Below are 23,407 nucleotides of genomic sequence, written 5' to 3'. Positions count from 1 at the left end.
GTTCTGTTCAATTATCTTGCTATTATCCTTTTAATTAGTATGACAAAGAAACAGAGAGTAGTTTTTGAGCAGAGTTTTATTTTATAAAACTGTAATATTTTAACAAACTGGTCAATCTTGTTTTTCATGGTTGGATGAAAACATCGGATCTGTGAACTATAACGTACTAAAGACCCAATGGCAAATTGTCCTTACAAATGCAGTAGAAAAATAGTTTTGTTCATTGGATCAATGAACTGATCATGCTGAAACATAGAAATTATGCAAAAAATTTGATTCACATTTTTAGAGCTATCGATAGAATATTATTTTAAAGTGAATTTCATATGGGAAACAGGCAAGTGTACGTTACATATTAATATATGTATCTTCTATTAAAGACTTACCAGTACAAATAATAGAAAAACGATAAGAGGTAAAACGCAAGTTTAATCCATCCTTCCCTTTCGTGAGATGTCAAAACCTGAGCATTCATTATACTAGTGGGATCATAAAGACCTGGTTTAGACATGACAGGTCTATGACTGTACTGCCATAAATGATACGCTATTAACGGGATATTAAGAAGCAATGTAAACCATTGTCCACTTATCAGAAATAACACATTAATCAAAATGTGCAAACTATACTCTGGAATGACTAGCTGAAATATGAAATTGCAATGATTAAAGTTTCATTCCAAATATATATTGTTATAAAACATTGTTGTATTATAAAAACTTGTTGAGATTTACCGGATTTAAGCTGTTACACTGTTCGATTGGATTTTTATACCCAGTCTTTAATTCATCGAATGCTATGACCTGCAAAAATAAATGTTTTTAATTAGAAAAACAACTATATATGTTTACGTGCAAAGTACGAGGTTAGGAATAAATTGGTTCAATTATTCACGCATGTATTGCATTGAAAAAATTATTATTGTTTACAAATGACACGTACATGAAATATTACAAAGAATATTAAGAAAGCATCTACAATTAAAGCCACACCGTATGAAAAAGCGGCGAAGTTGAACGCCATTGTTATCATACACGACGTCACTGAATACTTTAACGGTTGTGTGAATATATAGATTCATGTACGAATCAAACGTCTCATCCTTTATATGAGTTAATATATGACCAAGCTGTTTATAATGTTATTCGACTTACGTTTTCTTGCTATCAATGATGAGATTGTCGTACGTGTACTTTGATACTTGTTTCTTACTTTAAACGGGTAGTAACATTGTAATTTATTCGCAACCGTACGAAACGTACGCCTGTATTGTAAATTTATTTCTCAATTGTTTTTATAAATAAACACAGAATATAAAAAAAAAAATAAAATAAAAGGATATAAATGAAATGAAATAAATAAAGAGGAATGAGTAGAAGAAAATTCCTTAGGATTTACATATAATTACATAATTTTTTCACATTTATAAATTAACGTATCGATAACATAATATCAGATGTACCCTACTAAGTTTATTTTATTGCACAATAAATATTTGAAACACAATTGCTACACACTTCTTGTTAAAGCTTGAGCTCCATAGTTATGATCTAATTCTGTTTCTAGTCTTGTTATCAATCTTTCGTCATCCCTACTAGACCACTGAGTATTGTTACTTAAAAGTAATTCCCGTTTAGGTCGCAACATATGTTTTATATTGCCATAATTAATGTCTAATTCTTTGAATGCGTTCAATAAAAATATTGCTATTATCACAGTGAGAAAACCACACAACGAACCAATAGTATCTTCCGCATTCATACTTTTCCATTCTCTGAATAGTATGGCAGATGCGATTATTACTAATGTTGTGAAACATACATAGTAAATTGGTGTCACAATTGTAGTTTCAAACAAGTCCAATGATCTATTTAAATAATTCATTTGGACGCTCACGCAAAGTATGACGCTAAATAAAAAAATCCATGTTAACCAGTTTGCAAATCCGTTACTGATTCCGTTGATGGTTTCTTTTAAGGCCAATCCTAATCCCTTACAACTCATAACTGTTAAAGAACCGATAGATGAACACAGACTGATGTATACAATAATATTTTGCTTTCCATAAGCAGGACCAAAATGAAAAATTATTAAAAGACTGTATATTATTACTATTAAAACATAGACAACATATCCTGTATCCTTGACTTTATCTAAAAGTTCGTTTAGTGTACTAATTTCTTCCTCTTTTGGGGCATGAAGTACAAGAGTAGTAGAACCTACAATGCATAAAAAGCAACCAATCTGGAAGAAAAACGTTTGTATATACAATTTCTAAATAATTTCTATATAAAAATTGTACGGTATGATATACAATTTAATATTACCTTTCCTAGTAAATTAAGTTTTTCATTCAGGTACTTTGATGCTAATACTGCAGATACTAGAACACTGAGTGCTCCTAACGGCGTAACCAACGAAGCTGGTGCAAAAGCATAAGCTGCAAAATTTGCTGCTTCTCCTATTCCCACTTTAATTTGATCATTAACGACGTAGCAAATTCAAAAATATATATGCATAAATAGATTTATGATATGCAAACACTTTTGGCTTACTTGAAAGAAGACCAGCCCACCATATCCATTCTTTTAAGTATCCGAATCCTCCAGATGAAGCTCGTAACCCACCATATCTTTGGAGACGTATCAATGCTTTTTTCTTAATAATAAAACTGGCACCTGAGTAAATATAATATAAAACCAGGAAATAATTAAGATTATGAAAATTATTAAGATTATATTCATTAGAAAAATTCAAGCGCTAACTAACCTATAAAACCGCTGGAACTAATTGTTAATCCTAAACCTATGTAAAAATCTGTGATATCGTATAATTTTGTATCACCCGCCATTTTGGTTGTACTGCTCATGTTTGGGTTATTAAGTGCTGTTTTACAAACGTGTGTTAATAAAAATTAACGTGCAATCGACTAGTCACAATTTACAAATATTATATACATACTTCATAATGCTAGAATAGTTTTACTTGGATAATACAGTTAAATACATTATATTGTTTACGGTATACGGCAAGAATTCTCTTGTTAATATTTCATTTTAATTAATTATAGGTTAAAACTACTCTTGTGATTCTCAAACTTTCGATACATAAACATTGTACAACATTGTGTCTATACGTTTTCGTTTTTTACCATTTTTTTTTTTATCAATGGATGCATCCTAGGTTCATCTAAATGCATCCAGAATGGCTACCGCTCACTAAGCAGGTTTTACCGGTTTTAGTACTAGTGGCGCCATCGGTGGTAAAACGCCCAAGTTTGTAGTGAAAATAGTTTTCATTACTTCTACTAGATGGCGCCACTAACTAAAGACTTGATTACTTATTGCTATATTAAATAATTATTAAGATAAATGTTTAAGCAATATATTCCAATAGTATATTGTAGCGTTATAAACCAAAGAATCGTAATATTTATGCATTTATGGAAAAAAATTATTGGTATTGATGGCGCCATCTTGCAGAAACAGTAGGAACTGCTTTCACTAGAAACTTGGAATTTGAAAGGGAATTGGAAATTTTTAGATAACGCCTTAGTATTTATTCATTTTCGATAATTGCAATCATCTGTGATTGTGTAGTATAAAAATACAAAGTAGCATAAAAACAGTAGTTCGAATACAAAAAGTCTTAGGCACTAAATTTTTACCTTACTTATCAACGAGTAACATTTTCAATATTTTCTGACAAATCAATCTCATAGTATGAGTAGGCACTACGGATGCGTATAAAATACAAAGGATATGATCTCCATACCTAACTGCATGACATTTGTGGTATTCAGAACATAAATATATTTCTTTTGCACCAACAAACTCCGAACTGTCGGTGTTTGTTCCACCTTCGGATGCAGGAGATGATATAAAGGTTTCGACGGCTTGGTGATAAAAAGTTCTTAATATATCTAATCTGTGCGACCCACTGGCTCTGTTTTTTGTATACTGTGTATTCCTGCCGAGTACGAATTTCTGCACCTTATAGTTTGCCAAAAGAAATCTAACCAAATGTGGAAAAAACATGTTGGCAATGTATTACTTAGCATGAAATTCTTCATGAAAATATGTAAATAAAATACTTGGGTAGATTACCCGAGTGTTTCCGAATCCAAATTTATAGACATTGGTAAATTCCTTGGATAGCACTGTTCAGCACTATGCAAAGCATCGATGCTACTCTTCCAGCATTGTACAGCAAACCTCTCAATTTCTGATAATTCAGGATTTGGTCCACACAATGCAAGCACTTCGATGTGATTGATCAATGCAACAGACACTAGTCTGAAAGCCACCTACACAGTCTCCCATTTATATATCGGCATGGTCAATTTATTGACTTATATCCTTTCTCAAATATACTTACATTTGGACTCTTATAAGGAAGAAATACAGGAATATCGCGGGTAGTACAGACACCTTCTACAGTAACAGCTATTATTAATAATTTCCTTTCGATAGGATGTAAACTCCACCAGCCTTCTGTAGCAACTGCTAGGCAGCCATGTATCAAAATACATCCATAAATGGAATCCAAACATTCCACGTAACCCTCTAAACAAGTCTTAAATATATTATTATTTAATATACAGAAGATTTTGTAATGACAAAAATCCAGATTACCTGAAGTAAATTGTTTTCATCACACATAATGCATTCTGTCATATTGACAATATCAGTTTTCAAAGAAATCCCATCTCCAGCATCGAGACATTGCAATAAATTGTCAACAATTGGACTACACAAACGCATGTCTTTCTTAAGCTTTTCAATATTTTTTGCACTTTTTATTTCATCAATACCAACAAATAAAATCATAGCACCAAAAATAGCATCAAGAAATTTATTTAAAATGTATTTCGTGGTCCCATTGGCAATAGCTATTAAAGTAATGCTTCTTTCAAACTCTTTCCACATTATGGTAGTGTCAGGTAAGTCTGTACACAAGAGTTTAATGTCCTGTGACTTGAGAAACATGTGTACTCCATTTAAAGATGCTATCTTAGAAAATGTCATCTAGAAGTAAGAAAAGTAGAAGATAAGAGATATTTGTAAAAAGTTGGGTATTAGGTTTGTTAAATAAACTGACCTACCGAATCACCTTCACCTTTCTGTCGAGAAAATAATGGAATTCCACCAGAAGAAGTCAAACACATAACATGGGCTACCATGACGATGGTTTCTTCGTATGTCAGAGATTCATTGATAGATGAATGTCCATTATTTCAATTCATTCAACAATGCAAAAGCATTAATTCTTAAGAGAAGGTACTAAACTTTATTCTGTTATTTTCAATAAAACATGTACATTTGAGCAGATACATATTATTATAAGAGGGAATTCTTTGCATATTAAAATGGAATAAAAATTGTTTACCTTGTGATTCATACTTGTACTTGCTACATATTCTTTGGATTCATAATAATATTTCAGAATTGAAATGCACAGTTAACAATTGACAGAACGCAAGTCGTATAGAGGTTATATAGATTGTCTTGGCTTTGTTAGTTTTACAATGTATACAGTTAGAGGTTAGGTATTGGATACGATGCTAAAGCCATCTAACGTTTCAGTTGTGCAACAACAACAATAAAAACTTTTTGAGAAAGAGGATGCATTTGGCGTAGGCCCCTTGAATAGCAGAAAATATGCGGTGCATATAAATATACATGTCTATGATTGGATGATTTATGGATAAATTACAGATTTTCAGTAATTCCTTCTAGCAGAATTTGTCGATGCACGTGTTTCAAGGAAACTTTTAGAGACAGAACTTACAACATAGGCATACACATTGATTGGAGCCAGAGGGTTACTTTAGTAATTTTACATTTCTGTTAAACTCGAAGCGTGTTAGCCCTAAAAATGAACTCGACGAAAATAACTTGACCGATCGCATTGGTTTAATGGTTCAATGGTTTAATGGTAAGGGTTGAAAGCTGAAAGGAAAGGAACCTGGAAGTATTGTTCCAACTACCAAAAGTTATTTTTTTACTTGTTTTTTTTTTTTATTGTCTCGACATTCCTAAATTATGATGAGGAAATTGATAGATGTAACGAATACCTAAGAAGAGATTCTTAACATTTAAAAGTAATTTTAATTGAATACTAGTTTAAATGTTGATTAAACATAGAGAATAGAAACGATTGGTATAATGTTGACATCCATTTGGCATGAAGAGGTAGTTGCAAATCGCTGAAGAAATGCTCATTCGATCGATCTTTTAAATATAGCTTTTTGAAAATCGCCATCTATCTTTCTCGATAAATGACAAATATTGTCTATCGAGCGTAAGACAACGTTAATTACGAAGATCAATTTGTTTTTTCGCGCACGAGCTTCGTGTATGTACACCGTAAATTACGAAAAAGAGTGTCAAGTCGGTGTAGGAATGTGGCACTTCAAAATGGCTGCCAGTTACTTTAGTAATTTACGGCTGTATCTTTCTTTGTTGTTGCTGATGTAATTACGATTGTGTATCGGAGTATCGCAGAATTGATTTGAAAGAAAAATAGTGGATCGAAAGTTTTACGTACACGTTACCCTCGTCACATGGGTTCTGGGTAAACGTGATAATAGAATATGCTCTCAAGTCGTTCTCTCCTGATTGCTACTTCGATCGAACTTATTTCAAGACATTTATCAGCCAATGCCTCCTCGTCTACGAAGAAAGTGTGTTATTGTAGCTTATTCATCATATAAAGGACTTTCTGGATCGATCCTTTGCATATCTAACGAATAGGTTAGATTTCTGATCGATCTGAACATCATGTCCATCAAAGATACGGAATTTGTGAGATTATATACGAATCTTTTTTATTCTATACTACGAGCTTCCGAATAATACATATATATATATATATATATACACACATATATGTATGTATGTATGTCTGTATATATATATATATATATATTTATATATATATATATACACATATATGTATGTACACGCATATATGTATGTATATATACGAAATTATGGATGAACGAACAAAACAAATTTATGCTACAACCAAGACTTCTAGCATAACGAATATCATATCTTGGTGTCCATCGGCTCACTAATATCAACATAGATTTCTTACTGCATGTAGTTACGAATATTTGGAACGGAAGTAGTATTAGAATTAGCAATGCCTGCTGTCACTCGTATACCAGATCAACGTGTTTGTTGTGCGTGGCATATTACACTACTGCTGCAATGACACTACGAAAAGTCTACGCTAAAGCTTGTTAGCATCAAGCTAGATCCGTAAGCATTGCATTGATATATTTCTTTAACTTGTAACAAGACATTTTGTATAGTATTTACTATATTTCACGAATACATTGATACGATTGTTACTCTGTAACTTTACTCGATGTAGAATATTATTATTAAAATACTCAAACACATGTACGTGTACAAAGCACTGTACAAATGTATCGTAGAATTCTCATAATGAAATGAGAAAGCAACGTTACATTTAAAATTTATATATGTACGTATATATGGATATATATGTGTCACAGCTGGATTAAAGCTAGGTCTCAGAGGACCTAGCATGGGCCACTATGAATCCACCCGCGGTTAGTAAATCGAGCACTCGTGGCTCTGGATACCATCAAAAGGCCCTAGCTGAAATTCGCAATTCTCTGCTGCCTTTTGCAAATATCGGAGGAGCAGGTGAAGTGGGTTCCAGTGCTGCCAGTACTATATCTACTTTATCCACAACCAGTGGGATAAGTTCTGCCTCTGGACTCAGTGGTCTCTCGGGTGCTTCTGGTTCAACTATCGATAAATCTGATCAACGACAATTATTGGCACAGTTATTAGCCATGGGATATTCGGAGGTATGTAGAGTTTAAAAAGTTGATGAACATATATAATCGATTTTTATTTATCAAGAAGACATTTTTAACACATTTTTAAAAATGTCCAACACCCAGGAAATTGCACTGCGGGCCCTGAAGTTGGCTGGTTGGCGTCTGGATGCCGCTATAGAGTTTTTAAAACAAGCCCAAGGCGAATCTCTGAACGGTCTTGGTAAACTTAATACCAAGCTCATAAGGAAACCTAGTTTAGAGCGAGAGTTGAGTTTACAACGCGGTAGTCCTGCGCTGGATAGCGGAGCAGGAAGTTCGCGATCCGATAGTCCCCGTTTGACGGAGCTCAGTCCTCATCCACAGCTGAGTCGACAATATTCTCCGAGCAATTTCGTAGAACGAGAACCACCACCTCCTCCGCCACCTCGATGCAGCTCCACGCCACCTCCACCGCCGCCACCTCACGCTCCGTATAACCAACCGAACGTACCTACCAACATGCAGCAAATGCTTAAGCGCATGTCTCCTGCTCCAGTCGTTCCTACACGACCGCCACCCACAGCACCTGGCAATACAGGACCTATATCAACGTCTGTCAACTTGCCGCAACGGGGTACAAGTCCTGTGGCGAGTTCGAATAACAATTCAAACAGCCGTCAGCCTATGATCGTTCAAAACGGGCCTCAAGTTCAGCAACAGCTCTCACAGCAAATGCAGGCCCTCAGCATATACCAAACGAGCAACAACACTTCTAATACTCAAGTTGAACCGCCACCCCCGTACCCCATAGTCTCGTCTTCGTCGGCAGGTCCGGTGCAACCACCATCGTATAGCGTTTCTATACAAAGCAGGCAGAGTCCTACGCAGTCTCAGCAAGATTATCGAAAAAGTCCTTCCTCTGGTATATATTCTGGGCCTACATCGGCTGGCTCACCGAGTCCCATCACAGTTTCTGCCATATCACCGAGCACTCAAGCATCCATGGCCAGACCAACCCCTCTGCAAGCTTGGGGCGCGCGACAGGCGAAAACCCAGCCACCGATAATCATGCAATCCGTCAAGAGCACACAAGTTCAGAAACCCGTCTTGCAGACTGCTATTGCACCGACTTCTCCTCAGCCCATCTCGACCACCAGCAATACGCCTCCACCTCCACCTTCTTACGCGTCCTCTATTCAACAAAAGCAACAGCAACCGCAGCAGCAACAGCCGCAACAGTCGCAACAGCAACAGCAACAACAGTCCTCGCAGCAACAACCACCGCCTGCGTATCCACCGGTGAACAACGTTGGTAGCACGTCCACGAATAACATAAACGTAGGTGTCTCAGTAGGGGTACCTACCACAGAGCCGCCAAGTTACGCGACTACGATGCAAGCGTTAGCTGCGCAACGTGGTTTGCATCATCCACTTCCTCCTCCACCGTATGGGACGCCAACTACCGACGATTCCAGCGTGATATCAACGGTGGAGAACAGCACGAACCTCAGGTCGTCTCCTGTCGCGCTGCACCCTCCGTTGCAAAGAAAATACTCACCTGCTGAGAATTGTCAGCATCCTATAGAAACACCGCCTCTACCTCCGGTAACATCGACTTCTGTAACCTCGAGGAATAATAATAATAATAATAACAACAACAGCAGCAGTAACGGTGGAAGCAATAGTAGCAGTAATAACAATAACAATAATAACCATGCACCAGATAGCAACGGGGCTAAGGGAGGAGGTTCGCCCTCGTCTTACAAGATCAAGCATCAGTCACCGATACCTGAAAGGAAACACATGAGCAAAGAGAAAGAGGAGGAGCGTAGAGACTGCAAAGTACGTAATTACTCTCCTCAGGCGTTTAAATTCTTCATGGAACAGCATGTTGAAAATGTGTTGAAGTCTCACAAGCAACGGCTGTACCGTCGACTTCAGCTGGAAACAGAGATGGCAAAGATTGGGCTTAGTGCAGAAGCCCAGTGTCAAATGAGAAAAATGTTGTCGCAGAAGGAATCGAACTACATCAGACTGAAACGAGCAAAGATGGATAAGTCAATGTTCACGAAAATAAAGCCTATCGGAGTGGGCGCGTTTGGTGAGGTAACGTTGGTCAGGAAGCTCGATACCAATCAATTTTACGCCATGAAGACTCTGAGGAAAGCAGACGTACTGAATCGTAATCAGGTAGCTCACGTTAAAGCTGAAAGAGACATATTGGCGGAGGCTGATAACGAATGGGTAGTGAAGCTCTATTATTCATTTCAAGATAAAGACAATCTGTATTTTGTAATGGATTATATACCTGGTGGTGATCTGATGTCGCTGCTGATCAAGTTTGGGATATTCAAGGAACCATTGGCGAGATTTTACATTGCTGAGCTGACGTGCGCGGTAGAAAGTGTTCACAAGATGGGTTTCATTCATAGAGACATTAAACCTGATAACATCTTGATAGATCGAGATGGGCACATCAAGTTGACAGACTTTGGATTGTGCACGGGATTTCGATGGACTCACAACTCCAAGTATTATCAACAAAATGGTGAGAATAAGCAACATTAGTTGGTTATTGAAATATTGTCAAGTACTAGATTGTTGAAACGTGAATTTACATTGTACTAGTTTATTTTCTCTATTTGTCTAGTCTTTTCCTTGCAATATCGATCATTGTATACTAAAACTATTACTTATTACTAATTATTATTAAAACAGGTCACGGGAAGCAAGATTCCATGGATCCCGCTGATGATTGGAATAACGAGTGTCGTTGCATTCAATCGAAGCCGTTGGAACGCAGGAGGCACAGAGAACATCAAAGGTGTTTAGCTCATTCGTTGGTTGGCACACCAAACTACATTGCGCCGGAAGTACTGCAACGGACGGGATATACTCAGTTGTGCGATTGGTGGAGCGTCGGTGTAATTTTGTACGAAATGTTGGTTGGCTCTCCACCATTTCTTGCCAATACACCCGCTGAAACGCAATACAAGGTAATTTTTACTTGCGTTCAAGTCTTATTCTATAGATCCTTTGTTTGCGACAGTAGACCCTAACTTTGTTGAAAAACTTGGGGAACGTTTTTTTCTACATTACATACATTAGAAAATACTGCTTCATCGGTTGAATTGAACAGAATAATTGTATTGCAGGTGATTAACTGGGAGACAACTCTACATATCCCTAAACAAGCAAACCTCTCCCCTGAAGGTATGGATCTGATATTAAAACTTTGCGTTGGCGCGGATCGTCGGTTAGGTAAGAACGCGGACGAGGTGAAAAGTCATCCGTTTTTCGCAAGTATCGACTTTGAGAAAGGATTACGCCGACAAGTAGCTCCACACATACCTAGGATACAATATCCTACCGATACGAGTAACTTCGATCCCGTGGATCCCGATAAATTACGGAATTCAGAGTCATCCGATTCCAATAAATCGGACGAGCTATTAGACAACGGGAAACCGTTTCATGGTTTCTTCGAGTTCACGTTTAGACGATTCTTTGACGACGGTGGTGGTCCTGCGTATCCTAGTCGAATAAGTTTGGACGATAACGACAATCAAGGTCCCGTTTACGTATGACAGTAGGCTTATAAGTTTTATTCGTGTCAAAGATGAGATAATGCAATGTTTCACGTTCAGTCGGAAAATGTTTGTAAATATTGTTCGAAGAGCTTGTTCTGGATTAGGATGAGTAGTTAGAACGATACGAACCCGTGTAGAATTTTGTTGAATCGTTGTCAGGAAACGTATACCGTACTATGTTATATGAGCTGAACAGAACGGCGATCATCGAAAACGGAAACCCTCGCTTTTGTTCCTTAATTTCGATAACACGATTAGTGCCCACGTGTCGCGTACAGTCATGGAAATCATCACAAAGAACACGGATGGCTAATGCTAGTTCTTATTTCACGTGTACTTACTACTTAACCCTTTAACGTCTATTGTCCTCAGAATTTTCCAAGACGCGTCTCACGCGTCTTTATTATCTATAATACAACTACTTGAACAAATTTGCTGCTTAAATGGTTAACGATTGACACATTTCAACGCATACTGTTAGATTCACCCGTTTTATGTACCGTAATCGATGACATTGTACAAGATCGAATACTCGGTGTAGGAGTTCAAACCCGTTTGAGTTGTTTAACAAATGTTACGATACAATAGACATTCAGGTGAATTTTTTAAGAGAATAAAAACAACGATAAAAGCTTGATAAAAAGTCGAGAAAAGAATGAACAATGCTCGTTGACTTACGTTCAATCGAAAATTCACGTGAAATAAAGGAGAGTAGTTGAAATACATCCGTGTGTTACACCATTGAACACGTAAATCCGTACACGTAGAATAGGGGGCTCTAAATATTATATGTATATCGGTCTACATACGTGTATTTCATTATTTGTATCTTTGTGTGTTTTTTCCTCATTTTTCCTATACCACCACCCCCACCCCGCCGCGACCACTACATATTTCATTAACCAGAGAATTACCTGTCGGAATCACCTTCTCAGAGATCATATCTTTCAGATCAGAACAATCGATAACACAATGACAGGACAAAATTTAATCGTGGAATCCAAAATTGATGGGCATTTATCGCGTGTTTGTGGTCCACTTTCTAGAATTTTATTATTACAACGTGACACGATGTATATCAATTTGAGAACTCGAGATACGATAGCTTTTATATTTTCGTGAATCGAGGTAAAGATATACGACTTTTTAAAAGAAAAGGGTATCAATTCATTTACTGCGAGGCGTATGTAATCTCGAATACAATTATAAAACGTGATGGTCGATCGAAAGATGAGACAGTAAATGATCAATGGCTAGGCAATGTATACTCTTTATTGTAGTGTTTATCGAGGAAAAGGTATCGTGGTTGCCATCCTTATTGGAATTGGCTTTCGTGCGTATCGGAAACACGTGTTTGTATGTTTCAGCAAGTACTGTGATATTGCAAATAATTAGAATAATGTGGCTTTTAAATGTATCGGCCTTATTTAACGTCTTTTTTTTTTTTTTTACATTGAATGCTACAACATGTAATAATTATTACTAAATATTAATTATTATTGTATAGATTCTTGAATGGATGTAATGTGTTCATTGCATATTTTATGCAGCTTTCAATCGTCAAGCCTTTTTTTTTTTCTTTTTTTTTTTGTCACTTCTCTAATATTTTTCGTTTCGTTTCTTTTCTTTTCTTTTTTTTTTTCTTTTTTTAAATATTTTGTAATTTTAAGAAGTGTTATCGATTTAATGTCATGCCGTATACATATATTTTGTGTGTGTCTCTTATGTCTTCTCGGATTAATTAGATGTATCCTAAAATTAAGAAACTCTGGAAAGAGTATGAGACGAACAGTTAGAAAGTTGAATTGCACAGACAAAATCGTTTATTTAATGTAAGTAAAAAACACGAGTAAGTAATGTAACGTCAACCAAGTAACGAACATTCAATTTGTCCATACCATTTTCACGATACGATTCCTATCATTCGTAAACGGCTTCTTAACGTAAGACTTCCTAACGATAGACGTACCGAAAGAACTGATGAAACTATCGATTGCAATACATGTTTACATTATGGATAACGAATCTCCATATCTCGTGTCACAAACGCATGTAATTTTATACGATACGATACGCCGTATTATTTTTAGAAAAAAGAAATACCTCTGTAAGACACGCTTTGTCTGGGGTATTATTTGTCCCCTTGTTTCAGTTAACTGGCTTTTATTTAAATTGTTTAGTGTCTTTGTTAATTTGTATTATTCTCATTGTTGAATATGTACGTACGTATTATAAGCAAAATGAATTGAAACGACTGGGAAACGAGCCAATTAATTTGTTTAAACAACACACGATTAAAACCTGAAAGACTTAATCGTTGACGTTACTCGTTTGATAGAAAAGAAAGGGTTGAACACTGCATTACTGCATCAAGAATGTATGTACCATGTACAAATTAAAGATAAATCGTTTTATTCGTACTGTTAACATGCTGACAACGGAAAGTGAAATCGTTAATTTTTAATAGTTAATTGTATATCTACAGAGAATTGGCAAGAATCGATAGATATTAAAAATAAAACACCTGTTGCGGTGTAACATTGAAACAGTAACGATCAGAATTTAAAATACAAATTATATTACAGATTTACGTACAATTGTATGTGTTGTTTCGTACCCAAATTGTTTAAAAACTAGTTTAAATAATTACTACTAATTTGTGTGCTCTTTACGTGCAGTATATACCAAAGGAAAAGTAAGTCTTTTATATAGAACGAGAAGATTACTAGAAAAGTAATCTCGTCTGAACGTTACTGTATTAATAACAGATGACAAATGTTTAAATACGTGTTTCGCATGATTTATTCGTTATTATTGCACGTAGAAGAAAAATGTATGTATTGCAAGAGAAAAAGGCAGGAAGGGAAAAATGTAAGAATGACTTAGGTTTCCGTTACTGGTTCGCTATTATTTATAAACCGACATTCTTCCTGAAAAAGGAGATTCGATACACGAGAAGGAAACAAATTTTCCATGCAGCAATAGGTTGTCTATAAAAATTGTGAAGTTGTCGGTAGTGGAACAGGAAGGAATGGGGAATAGTAATTTTTGTAATAATACGCAACGCATTTAAGTGTCGTATTCATGCTCCCCGGCCCCGGTGTGCCCTACAGCCCCCCCCCCATCCCCCTCCCCCTCCCCCCCCCCCAAAGTGCATCTATTTGTTTCGATTGCACATTCGACAAATAATGAATACCAAAGGGATTCACTCTTATTATCATAAAAGTAATCCTTGTATACTACAGTTGATAATCTTACTCTTTGTATACATAATTTTTGCATGTGTAATTTTAGTTAATAGATGTGCGCAAGACGATGGCACAAGAACACCGAGTTGATGCTAAAACGAACTTTCAGCAAGCGTTAGTTGTTCTGTACAACTACAGGATTATTCTGCGCGTGTGTAATTGCTACTCGATCGTTAAAAAGATTTACAAGTGCTTCCTTCGGTGGATTTAATTTGTAATATATATTTTAGAACAATTGAAAAATCAAACGGTAATTTGCTTTTACCGCATACGGACATACATACAACGACACCTATCGAAAAATGATTCTTGTCTCTGTTAACACGTTGTGTGCCTTTACAATATCTACGTACTAGGGTATTTGCAGAAAAATAAATAAGAAAGATGAAACTCTTTTTACTATAAGGCTGAACACTTGGTACAAAAAAAAAAAAAAAAAAAAGAAAACAAACGATACCATATTATTTACATTAAAGAATATAGGTAGAAGGGAAAGGTTTTCCAAAGTTAGTATGCAAAAACAATTATGCATCGCAGCATAACCATCGGCAGTCAACGTGTTTAACTAAAAAAATTTGGTAATTAACGAGTCGATACCTCTCACTGTGTATTGAAAAGATAAAAATATTTTTATACCATGAAATATACATGTATATAATAATTTAGCTCTAAATGTTATCCATATATGTATATATTTTAACTATGATTTAACTATGCACTAAATTAAGCTCATCTCGACTAATAAATTGTGTAGCGTTGTTGCCAGCGCAAAGATCTTATGTCATTGAATTATCTTACAGATTATATCTATTGCAATTACAATATTATATACAGATCTGTTAACCCACATGTCAAAGGAAAGTGATTTTGAATTATATAATTGTACATTTTGTAACATCCTTTTCTGCTTTGTAATTATGTTATGGAAGTAAGAGGAAAGGCGTACTAGTTTTTTAAGACGGTATAATATATTAAACTTTGTATATATTTTCGATAATTATTCTAAATTAAAATTATGTTTAATGCTTACACCTTCCTAATTTTTATTATCTGCGTTTCAGCCAATCAAATTGTTCGACTTTGAATGCTACAAAAAAGGATCGAGATTATTGCGAAAATAAATTTAGTAATTAATTATGTAAAGTTCATGGTCCAAGTATTAAATTATACAATTTTAGTCAAGAAATATCAAGTAGAATCGAATCAGTAGAGAAAGTAATCGAAATTAACGAAGCTATGTATTGCTATGATTAAAACATTGGCTTGATTGGCTCTCATCAGTGAATTTGTGATTAAAAGTAATTTTTAAACTGCCGCGCATGCCGTGGACTGCTGCTGGTATCTAACTTTATATTTATGGCCAACTAAAAAGTTTCATTATATAAAAACAAAAGGGACAAAAGGTCCAAAGGTTCGAGCAAACGTAAAATAATTTTTATTTCAGATTAGTAACGTCGTATGATTCTCGTGGTAGGAAGTCTTTATCGAATGTTTTTCAACCAGTAGAGGAATATTTTTTATGTGATCGTTTATGTAACTAAACCGATGCTTGCTCCCTCGAAGCTACTCGTGCTGATTTCCATATCTCTCGTTTGCTTTATTTTAGAAGGACAGCTCGTTGGGAAAGAAAGGAAATAGGAAAACGGGGAAAGAGCATCGCGATGAATCGTGTTAAGAAACTCCTATCGAGCAAAGAGACTCGTGATTACTTCATGAGGCAAGCTATAGAAACATTCCTACATTCCTGCATGCTCACGTGTGCATACGACCTTTATTGTGTACATGTGACTTAAATATATGAAAAGCGCTTTTTTTGTTTCAGCACGCATTTTTGGGGACCAGTAGCTAATTGGGGTATTCCAATCGCTGCGATCGCCGATATTCGAAGAGATCCGGAATTCATCAGTGGGAAAATGACACTTGGTTAGTATGTCAATTTGAATATCTCTTAATTTAACGATTATTTACATTTCATATATACATATACACAAACTGAGTACGCACATGCGTTAAAACTCTCAACGTATTAAAGTGTCTATTTATTATATTTTTTTGTACCCACGGTATATATCATAAAAGATATATACTGTGCCATATATACATGAAACACGTCTTGTTCGTGTATTAGAAAAGTCCAGAAAATAGTTATAAAATAATCTAATTAATCTGTACCTCAAAGGCAAACTTTGTTCAGCTAAAATCTTGGAAATTTAATATTTCAAGTAACAGTGAAGAAATTATAAGTTGCATTAATAGAAAATATAGGTTATTAGTTAGTAAAAATTGCACGAGTCAAGAATCGAGTTAACATTTATAAGATGTATTATTTTTCAGCATTGTGCTTGTACTCTGCAATGTTTATGCGATTTGCACTGAAGGTTCAGCCACGGAACTTGCTTCTGTTTGCCTGCCATTTTGTTAACGAGGGAGCACAATTGACTCAGGGTTTTAGATTCATTAAACATCAATTTTCACCTAAGAAAGAGTAATAGCCGAATAACAAATATTTAGGGATCCTTACGAATTACAAATATTTGTAAACCTTGGCCAAGTTAGATCGTATAATGTACATTATTGTAATTCATGATTATTTATAAATACAATTTAAGGACAACCCTAGTTACTTTTAGAATGAAATACAAGTGTAAATATAATAATGAATTGTTCCTTTCCTCCAAATACAAATTTGAGTACGCAAGAATAAAGTTCCAAACATTAATAAGAATAGTAAATAGCCTTTTATAACTTCCACATAGGAAGCGTAACAAAGGGATACAAATGAGATGGAAAATGGAATAAAATGAAATAAATTGACATAATTGTATATACAATGTATTATTAAAATATAAAAGGTATAAAATATATTTTAAAATACATAAATTGACAATATACATTTGTGTACATTTCAACTGGACGTATAAAGTGTATGTGCCGTGTATGCACGTATCTATAATTACAATTTATGTATTTATTTCTTACATTTATGACTTTTGTATTCTACGAAACTCTCTTAAAATGACTATAATCTTCCGAGATAAAAAGTGTAATGATTAAAATATCATTGGACGGAATGTAGTATTGCTAATATAAGTTTAAAATAAAATACTCAAAGTCTTTGTAATCGGACGGCATAATGGTATATCTCTATTTATTATAATAAAACGGCATTATTTACTTTTAATCAGGTAATAGACCATCGACGCTAGTAATAACATCCAGCTGACCTCAGCCGACGAAGCACCCGCTAATCGACACTTAAACATGTCGTACCTACGAAACAAACACCAATCAATGTTGCAACTATGTAATTATTTGTCGGAAGAGAACCTTACTGATTTCTATATTTAATTACCTAGTTTCTTGATCGTTAATGAGATTATTGAATTCAGCTTCTACCAACTGACCATCGTAATATGTAATTAAATCTTCGAATGGATATTCGAAACCTTGCTTGCACTCACATTTGTATCCGCCTGTTTCGAAACCTCTGCCGAGAATAGGTACGCACTATGAACGAAGAAAGAGATGATTAATCTTATCTTTTTTTTATAGAATGTTTCTATTAATAGGATGATAATCGAAATACAGAAATATTAATTTAGATAAAATCTTACGTATGACGTTTTCCTATCGCACTTGTGAGTACCCTTAAATGCATTTGGCGCGTAGAACACATCGTCGCATTGGTTTATGTCGAGCTGAAGCAGGTCCATAGTAACAGCTACAACGCCTCTGTAAGGATTTTAATATAAAATGTGATCTTGCTCCTCCTCTTTCTTTGTAAGGAAACTGGTTTCCTATCCTTGTAGAGTATCTCACATTCGATTTCTCATGTATACACTACGTGTCCGCCGAGTCGTCTGTACGCACAGAAATACTTACTTGAATTCCAGGTTCTCTTTCAAGCTGTCCCAGCCGAAAAATGGGGATGCATAGGTAATTACCCATTTCTCCATTTTGCCGTTACAATCGAAGTACGGAGTTGTCCAGTGACCATGGTTCAGGTTTGCCGCTCTGTACAGACGAACGCGTGTTCCCACACATTAAAATAAATCCTATTTGAGAGATCAAATTCCTCTTGCTCCTCAATCCCACAAATGTAATTTCTTTATATTTGGATTGAATGTTGTAGATTCTTTCTAGCAAATTCTTACCTATAAAAAGTCGGGTAATGTTCATATTTCTTCAAATGTTCTCCAGTTTCGTTGTAGCGAATTTTTATTTTCATGTAGTATTTCTCCAGCTCATCGTAATTCGTTGCCCATCTTTGTTTCAGTATTTGGAAATAATTCTTTTTAGTGTATACTTCCTCTGGAAACATATGCAATTATAATACTCGTACGAAAAATATGAGTATTATACAATAATGTTTGTTACTGTACCTGTGTTATTGAGTCTGGCTAAATCTTCGACTTTAAATTTTCGAGTGTTTAGTTGAGTTTTATAGGCATATGGAGCAAAGAATGTTCTATTCGTGAATTTGTTACGATCCCAAAATGTTCCAGCAGACCATATCTTAGTGTCTCCAAGAACCAAAGCTAAAGTTTCCCCGATCATTTGATCCTCTGTAAGTGGTCTATCTGCTACTCTTTTACCCGAGTAAACTTCATGAGGATCAGAAATTTGTAGAAACGCGCTAATAAAGTTTGCTAATCGTGTCGCCATTTTTGCTTCGTTTTCGAAAAATTCCTCTGCGGCGAAACCGATATCTCCGCGTAATGTTAATTCTTCTTTCGTGTAACTGTAATTTTAGGTATTAAGTTTTGTAACTTGTATATTATTAATAATCATTTCTTACTTACTTTTTGCACGTTTTGGCGTTTATACTCAAGATAAATTTAAGAGCTTGATCTATATTCATTTTCTCAGTCCTCAAAGCTTCTGGTCCAAGAGAATAATTTTTATAGCGATAAAATTGCTCGAGATATTTTTCTCTGATGTATGGTTTTGCCTTTTCCCATTGTACTGGCGTCTTTTGAATCCCTGTCAAGTAAAATACATCACACTTGCATCATATTACATCTACATACAGTTGGAACATAACACTTACATCCTATTTTAGTACAATCGAATCCATTATAATATTGTTCTTGAGTCGCCCTTTCGACGATTTCTCCGAGATACGGACGTCGTACTACCGTTGGAAGTCTAAAACCTGGCTTACATCTACATTGATATCCTCCTCTTCGAAAACCCCAACCATGTAATGGTTCGCACTACACACACGGCAAGAATTAAAATTAGCAGAAATAAATGATGAAATACATGATGCGATTCATTTATGTCAAATACCTCTGTAGTTTCTGTTTTACATCTTGCAGTATTTGCAAATCGATTCGGTCTACTATTCCCTTTCCCTTTAGGACACTGATTTATGTCTATTCTTTCAAAATCCATTTCTATAACAGATACAGCAGTATATCTGGAAGAAAGATAAGCAATGTAAAAGGAAATTCAAATGAATAGCTCGTTCGTTAAATAGGGATATAAATATGTAAAATACACACGTTGGATATTCAATGTGTCTAAACCCTGTGTGTCTTGGATAAATATCCGCAATAGGTACAACTGCTGCCACAAGCCATCTATTCGATCTGCCGCAATCAAAGTATGGCCTGGTCCATTTTACAGGTCCAGGATATTCATCGGCGCCTACACAAAATAATAGAAGATAATTAAATATTAAGTCTCGTTTGTTTGAAATAGAATGCTTTGATAAGATTGCTTTCGTTCTAGTACCTGGTGGTCCATGGAATGTAAATGTTTCGTTGGTGTTATTAGCATATCGAATTTCAACTTGATAAGTAGTTTTAGTGTCGTGTCTTCTATCAACATTATCTGGCAACCATTTCTTATACCTACATTTACAAAACCAATACATAAGCACATTTAAATGAACCGAAAGTCTTGCTTAAACATTATTAACCAAATTACCATTCGTTTATTCGATGATAATCCGTTGTATAATCTTCGCTAAGACTGCTGCTCGCAAAAGCACCAAGATCTTGTATAGTGAATGTATTTCTGGTAGATATTCTTTCCAGATGTATGGGATCGTTAAAATCATCAGCTCTGAATGTACGGGGAGCAAATCTGGGCATGGTCTTATTGAAAAAACCTCTGTAGGATGGGGAATATGACATGTTTGGGGAGAAATATATAGCCGAAGCATTTATGTACGGATTTGCAGAGACATCGGCAACGGTTGACAAGAAGTAATACATCATGCCTGGATCGTATGTGTCGTTGATCGCTGGACGTATGAATCGCGACTGTAAGATGTAACTCCAAAAGAAAGATCTACTAAGAGCCATATTATGTAGATGCAACAAAGCAGTTCTATTAGGAAACACAGGATTGATGTTAATATCTTTGATATCAGGTAAATGAGAGACTGAGTCCTCTGGTAGATATAAGTCTCCCAGATGCTGAATAGGACAATTTTCTCGATTGATCTTATCCATTCTCAGACGAATTTCGTCGAAAGCGTCTCTGGCTTGCCATTCGTATTGGCCGACAACGCCCAAACAAAAGAGACACATGATCATCGCCACGTACATTTTTGAATCGACGAGCTCCATTTTTTAATGATACAGAGCTGGTTATTACGTACTGGAGTTGATAGCAATATCTCACTGATTCATCGAAGCATGAGTAAGAGAGAGTATTAGGAAAAAGTGACGAGAAACGTGCAGTTTCTCGTCTACGCGACGTTCATTCACAACAACCCACGCAAGACTGGCCAAGACTGGCTTATCGACAAACGACAAACGAGTAAACACACCCAATCCGCAATCCCCCCGAATCGTGCTTTACGTTCGTGCTGTTTCGTAAATCCTACATGTTGCTTTAGGTATGACGTCATTGATTCTATACCGAGTTAGACTTAACTTTTGCCGTGTATTATAGCACGCGCACCGGGAAATCCAACTGGACCAACTGCCGAGCTCCCAAGTTTCGAATAAAAAAATCTTAATCGTCTATGAAGATTGAATTTAAGGAATAATTGTTAGATTTCTAACGAGTTGGCTACGAATGTAGCCAATTTCTGTATATATTAGGCTTAAATTGGCACGTGTCACTTATTTATGTACTTTGGTTACTTCTGGAGAATTTCGTTTCGGAATAGATCGAGGTTAGGACAGTAGGTATACTTTAAACGTGCAATTTATTACACTAATTGTAAGTTGTGATAATTTGTACGTATAACGAATTAGTTATGACATCTACTTAATATTTATTTGGTTCAACCAGTAACGATTAGAAAAGTTTATGAGGAACAAAGGAAAGGTTGGAAGTTATGGGAGAACAAAAACATTCAGACATGTAAAACATTTGGAAATACCCTTTTAGACTTTGATATCGTTGAAGGTTAAACAAACGAATAAATACTTGTTCGATTCGATATTTTTATCTAGATGAGAATATCGACGATTTTTTTTGTCTTTACTTGAAGACGTACCGCAATCTCGATTTGTGTTCATTTGTTGTAAGGAAAACAGATTGCGGCGGAAGCTGTGTCTACGGAATTTTCAGAAGAAAGAAGAAAAAGTAGTAAACTATAGCTTAATATGAGATAACATTTAAATATCTTTTATTATGGTAATTCACCTAGCGCCCTGGTCCAACGACCCCCCAGGGATTTGACTCTCCCGAGTACCAAAGTATTCTGCTCGCTGTGGCATTATTGTCCCAATACAGGTTCACCCCTATTTATCTGCGAAAAAAAGAGAATGTCTCATACCTAAACAAGTATTTCGAGGAGACAACTTGCTGGGGGTCTCCTCTGTCCGGCTGTGTGGTTCCTGAGAAAATTTCTGTAATGTTCGTTCACAGTTCAAGACTCTCGATATTAACGTGGGAAATAGTCTCCCATGGGGTCATTCATTTAATAATTTAATATTACAATCGAAAACAAAAACCTTTCATGTGAAACAACTACTTAGTTTCGATTGAAATATTCTCGATAGAAATGGTGAATGATGATTTTGATTCGTTTCAAAAATTGTATACATATTGTAACATTTTCTCTTCTTTAACGAGCTATCACATAATTTCTTGATTAAACGCGTATCGCTCAGAGCATGATAATATGTTGAAAATATGTACATATCGATACAAACAAAAGAGCTTTTCGGATCAGCAATCATTTATATTTTTATAATACAAACGTTTACATCGCGTAAAATTCAGTAAAAAGGAACAAGGACGATGTGTGCGAATGGATATTTTATAATTTCGAGGGGATCCGATATATGTATATGTACAAGTATTTTTCTACTCTAAAATCCCAACCTCCCACGACAATGGCTCCAGAGTCGAGCAAAAAATGCATTGTCTGCGGAGAGTGCAGACAGCTAAGTAATGAGAGATAGAACGAGAGACCGGATCACGATCGAAAGGAGAGAGGAAGAAACGAGCAATGCAACGATTAAATAAAACGTAATTGATCGATGTTCTGTAGTCCAGGGATTACAGATAGTTTCTGCATCGATAAGTACATTTTCGATAGCCAGGCCGTCCAGACGAATAAAAATAATTGTTAAGAAAACGGAAAAGTTCCGAAGGAACAGGTTTCTGCAAGCGAGTGTGCAAGCATCGCCTTTCTCTCTTCCTCCTTCTCGTTCGAGGGACGCGGGTGCGTGCTCAACCAGACAGGCGGTTTACGGTTGAATTCAGGACCGTATCTCGGTATCTGTGCCATGTTCTTCTACTTTAAAGTAGAACTTTAAGTAGAAGTGGAAGGAAATAGAAAAGGATTCTCTAAA

At 35.7% G+C, this 23,407-nt stretch overlaps 6 protein-coding genes across 7 annotated transcripts; 2 read left to right on the top strand and 4 right to left on the bottom strand.

Moving 5' to 3' along the window:
• Positions 1–58: 58 nt before the first annotated feature.
• LOC128889545 (protein cornichon) lies at positions 59–1,141 on the bottom strand. The gene is made up of 4 exons (XM_054147260.1): positions 943–1,141; positions 735–803; positions 387–643; positions 59–245 (listed from the first exon to the last, which is right to left on the bottom strand). Exons 1-4 carry the CDS (start codon positions 1,030–1,032, stop codon positions 221–223), a joined length of 441 nt encoding a protein of 146 aa, XP_054003235.1. The 5' UTR covers positions 1,033–1,141; the 3' UTR covers positions 59–220.
• Positions 1,142–1,373: 232 nt separating this feature from the next.
• On the bottom strand, positions 1,374–3,209 carry LOC128889544 (magnesium transporter NIPA2). The gene is made up of 5 exons (XM_054147259.1): positions 2,962–3,209; positions 2,770–2,886; positions 2,556–2,678; positions 2,328–2,470; positions 1,374–2,244 (listed from the first exon to the last, which is right to left on the bottom strand). The coding sequence occupies exons 2-5, from the start codon at positions 2,867–2,869 to the stop codon at positions 1,510–1,512; spliced, it is 1,101 nt and encodes a 366-aa protein (XP_054003234.1). The 5' UTR covers positions 2,870–2,886; positions 2,962–3,209; the 3' UTR covers positions 1,374–1,509.
• A 335-nt stretch (positions 3,210–3,544) lies between these two features.
• Positions 3,545–5,540, bottom strand: LOC128889542 (protein fuzzy homolog). Of its 2 annotated transcripts, XM_054147257.1 has the most exons (6): positions 5,389–5,540; positions 5,105–5,294; positions 4,635–5,027; positions 4,378–4,575; positions 4,107–4,306; positions 3,545–4,014 (listed from the first exon to the last, which is right to left on the bottom strand). In XM_054147257.1, the coding sequence occupies exons 2-6, from the start codon at positions 5,180–5,182 to the stop codon at positions 3,669–3,671; spliced, it is 1,215 nt and encodes a 404-aa protein (XP_054003232.1). In that variant the 5' UTR covers positions 5,183–5,294; positions 5,389–5,540; the 3' UTR covers positions 3,545–3,668. The 2 variants fall into 2 exon arrangements, with proteins under 2 accessions (XP_054003232.1, XP_054003233.1); XM_054147258.1 differs by lacking the exon at positions 5,389–5,540 and having other exon boundaries at positions 5,101–5,242.
• A 355-nt stretch (positions 5,541–5,895) lies between these two features.
• On the top strand, positions 5,896–15,668 carry LOC128889537 (serine/threonine-protein kinase Warts). The gene is made up of 5 exons (XM_054147237.1): positions 5,896–7,268; positions 7,529–7,849; positions 7,946–10,349; positions 10,520–10,797; positions 10,957–15,668. Exons 2-5 carry the CDS (start codon positions 7,571–7,573, stop codon positions 11,386–11,388), a joined length of 3,393 nt encoding a protein of 1,130 aa, XP_054003212.1. The 5' UTR covers positions 5,896–7,268; positions 7,529–7,570; the 3' UTR covers positions 11,389–15,668.
• LOC128889546 (mitochondrial pyruvate carrier 1) lies at positions 14,655–17,762 on the top strand. Its single transcript, XM_054147262.1, has 4 exons — positions 14,655–14,889; positions 16,246–16,356; positions 16,462–16,562; positions 16,974–17,762. The coding sequence occupies exons 2-4, from the start codon at positions 16,301–16,303 to the stop codon at positions 17,126–17,128; spliced, it is 312 nt and encodes a 103-aa protein (XP_054003237.1). The 5' UTR covers positions 14,655–14,889; positions 16,246–16,300; the 3' UTR covers positions 17,129–17,762.
• Positions 17,456–21,459, bottom strand: LOC128889538 (uncharacterized). Its single transcript, XM_054147238.1, has 12 exons — positions 20,574–21,459; positions 20,379–20,497; positions 20,147–20,291; positions 19,932–20,061; positions 19,690–19,855; positions 19,442–19,622; positions 19,022–19,380; positions 18,794–18,950; positions 18,522–18,653; positions 18,254–18,371; positions 17,992–18,146; positions 17,456–17,909 (listed from the first exon to the last, which is right to left on the bottom strand). The coding sequence occupies exons 1-12, from the start codon at positions 21,218–21,220 to the stop codon at positions 17,807–17,809; spliced, it is 2,412 nt and encodes an 803-aa protein (XP_054003213.1). The 5' UTR covers positions 21,221–21,459; the 3' UTR covers positions 17,456–17,806.
• Positions 21,460–23,407: the final 1,948 nt, after the last annotated feature.

This window comes from Hylaeus anthracinus, unplaced genomic scaffold (genome assembly GCF_026225885.1).
Source record: "Hylaeus anthracinus isolate JK02 unplaced genomic scaffold, UHH_iyHylAnth1.0_haploid 11997, whole genome shotgun sequence".
Lineage (NCBI taxonomy): Eukaryota > Metazoa > Arthropoda > Insecta > Hymenoptera > Colletidae > Hylaeus > Hylaeus anthracinus.
Note: the sequence above shows the minus strand (reverse complement) of the source record. Positions and strands in the feature narration are given on the sequence as shown.

Bases quoted from the DNA above. Each gene is read 5' to 3' on its own strand.
- LOC128889545 (XM_054147260.1), bottom strand. From the start codon at position 1,032: ATGATAACAATGGCGTTCAACTTCGCCGCTTTTTCATACGGTGTGGCT. The intron at 804-942 runs GTACGTGTCATT...TTATTTTTGCAG, and splicing joins TATTCTTTGTAATATTTCAT to GTCATAGCATTCGATGAATT. The intron at 246-386 runs GTAAGTCTTTAA...TCTATGTTTCAG, and splicing joins TTTTTCTATTATTTGTACTG to CATGATCAGTTCATTGATCC.
- LOC128889544 (XM_054147259.1), bottom strand. From the start codon at position 2,869: ATGAGCAGTACAACCAAAATGGCGGGTGATACAAAATTATACGATATC. The intron at 2,679-2,769 runs GTTAGTTAGCGC...ATATTTACTCAG, and splicing joins TAGTTCCAGCGGTTTTATAG to GTGCCAGTTTTATTATTAAG. The intron at 2,471-2,555 runs GTAAGCCAAAAG...ATCAAATTAAAG, and splicing joins GTGGGCTGGTCTTCTTTCAA to TGGGAATAGGAGAAGCAGCA.
- LOC128889542 (XM_054147257.1), bottom strand. From the start codon at position 5,182: ATGGTAGCCCATGTTATGTGTTTGACTTCTTCTGGTGGAATTCCATTA. The intron at 4,307-4,377 runs GTAAGTATATTT...GAGACTGTGTAG, and splicing joins TTCCTTATAAGAGTCCAAAT to GTGGCTTTCAGACTAGTGTC. The intron at 4,015-4,106 runs GTAATCTACCCA...ACATTTGGTTAG, and splicing joins TTGGATTCGGAAACACTCGG to ATTTCTTTTGGCAAACTATA.
- LOC128889537 (XM_054147237.1), top strand. From the start codon at position 7,571: ATGAATCCACCCGCGGTTAGTAAATCGAGCACTCGTGGCTCTGGATAC. The intron at 7,850-7,945 runs GTATGTAGAGTT...TCCAACACCCAG, and splicing joins TAGCCATGGGATATTCGGAG to GAAATTGCACTGCGGGCCCT. The intron at 10,798-10,956 runs GTAATTTTTACT...ATTGTATTGCAG, and splicing joins CCGCTGAAACGCAATACAAG to GTGATTAACTGGGAGACAAC.
- LOC128889546 (XM_054147262.1), top strand. From the start codon at position 16,301: ATGAATCGTGTTAAGAAACTCCTATCGAGCAAAGAGACTCGTGATTAC. The intron at 16,357-16,461 runs GCAAGCTATAGA...TTTTTGTTTCAG, and splicing joins ACTCGTGATTACTTCATGAG to CACGCATTTTTGGGGACCAG. The intron at 16,563-16,973 runs GTTAGTATGTCA...ATTATTTTTCAG, and splicing joins CAGTGGGAAAATGACACTTG to CATTGTGCTTGTACTCTGCA.
- LOC128889538 (XM_054147238.1), bottom strand. From the start codon at position 21,220: ATGGAGCTCGTCGATTCAAAAATGTACGTGGCGATGATCATGTGTCTC. The intron at 19,856-19,931 runs GTATTTGACATA...CCGTGTGTGTAG, and splicing joins GTAAAACAGAAACTACAGAG to TGCGAACCATTACATGGTTG. The intron at 19,623-19,689 runs GTAAGTGTTATG...TTTACTTGACAG, and splicing joins CGATTGTACTAAAATAGGAT to GGATTCAAAAGACGCCAGTA.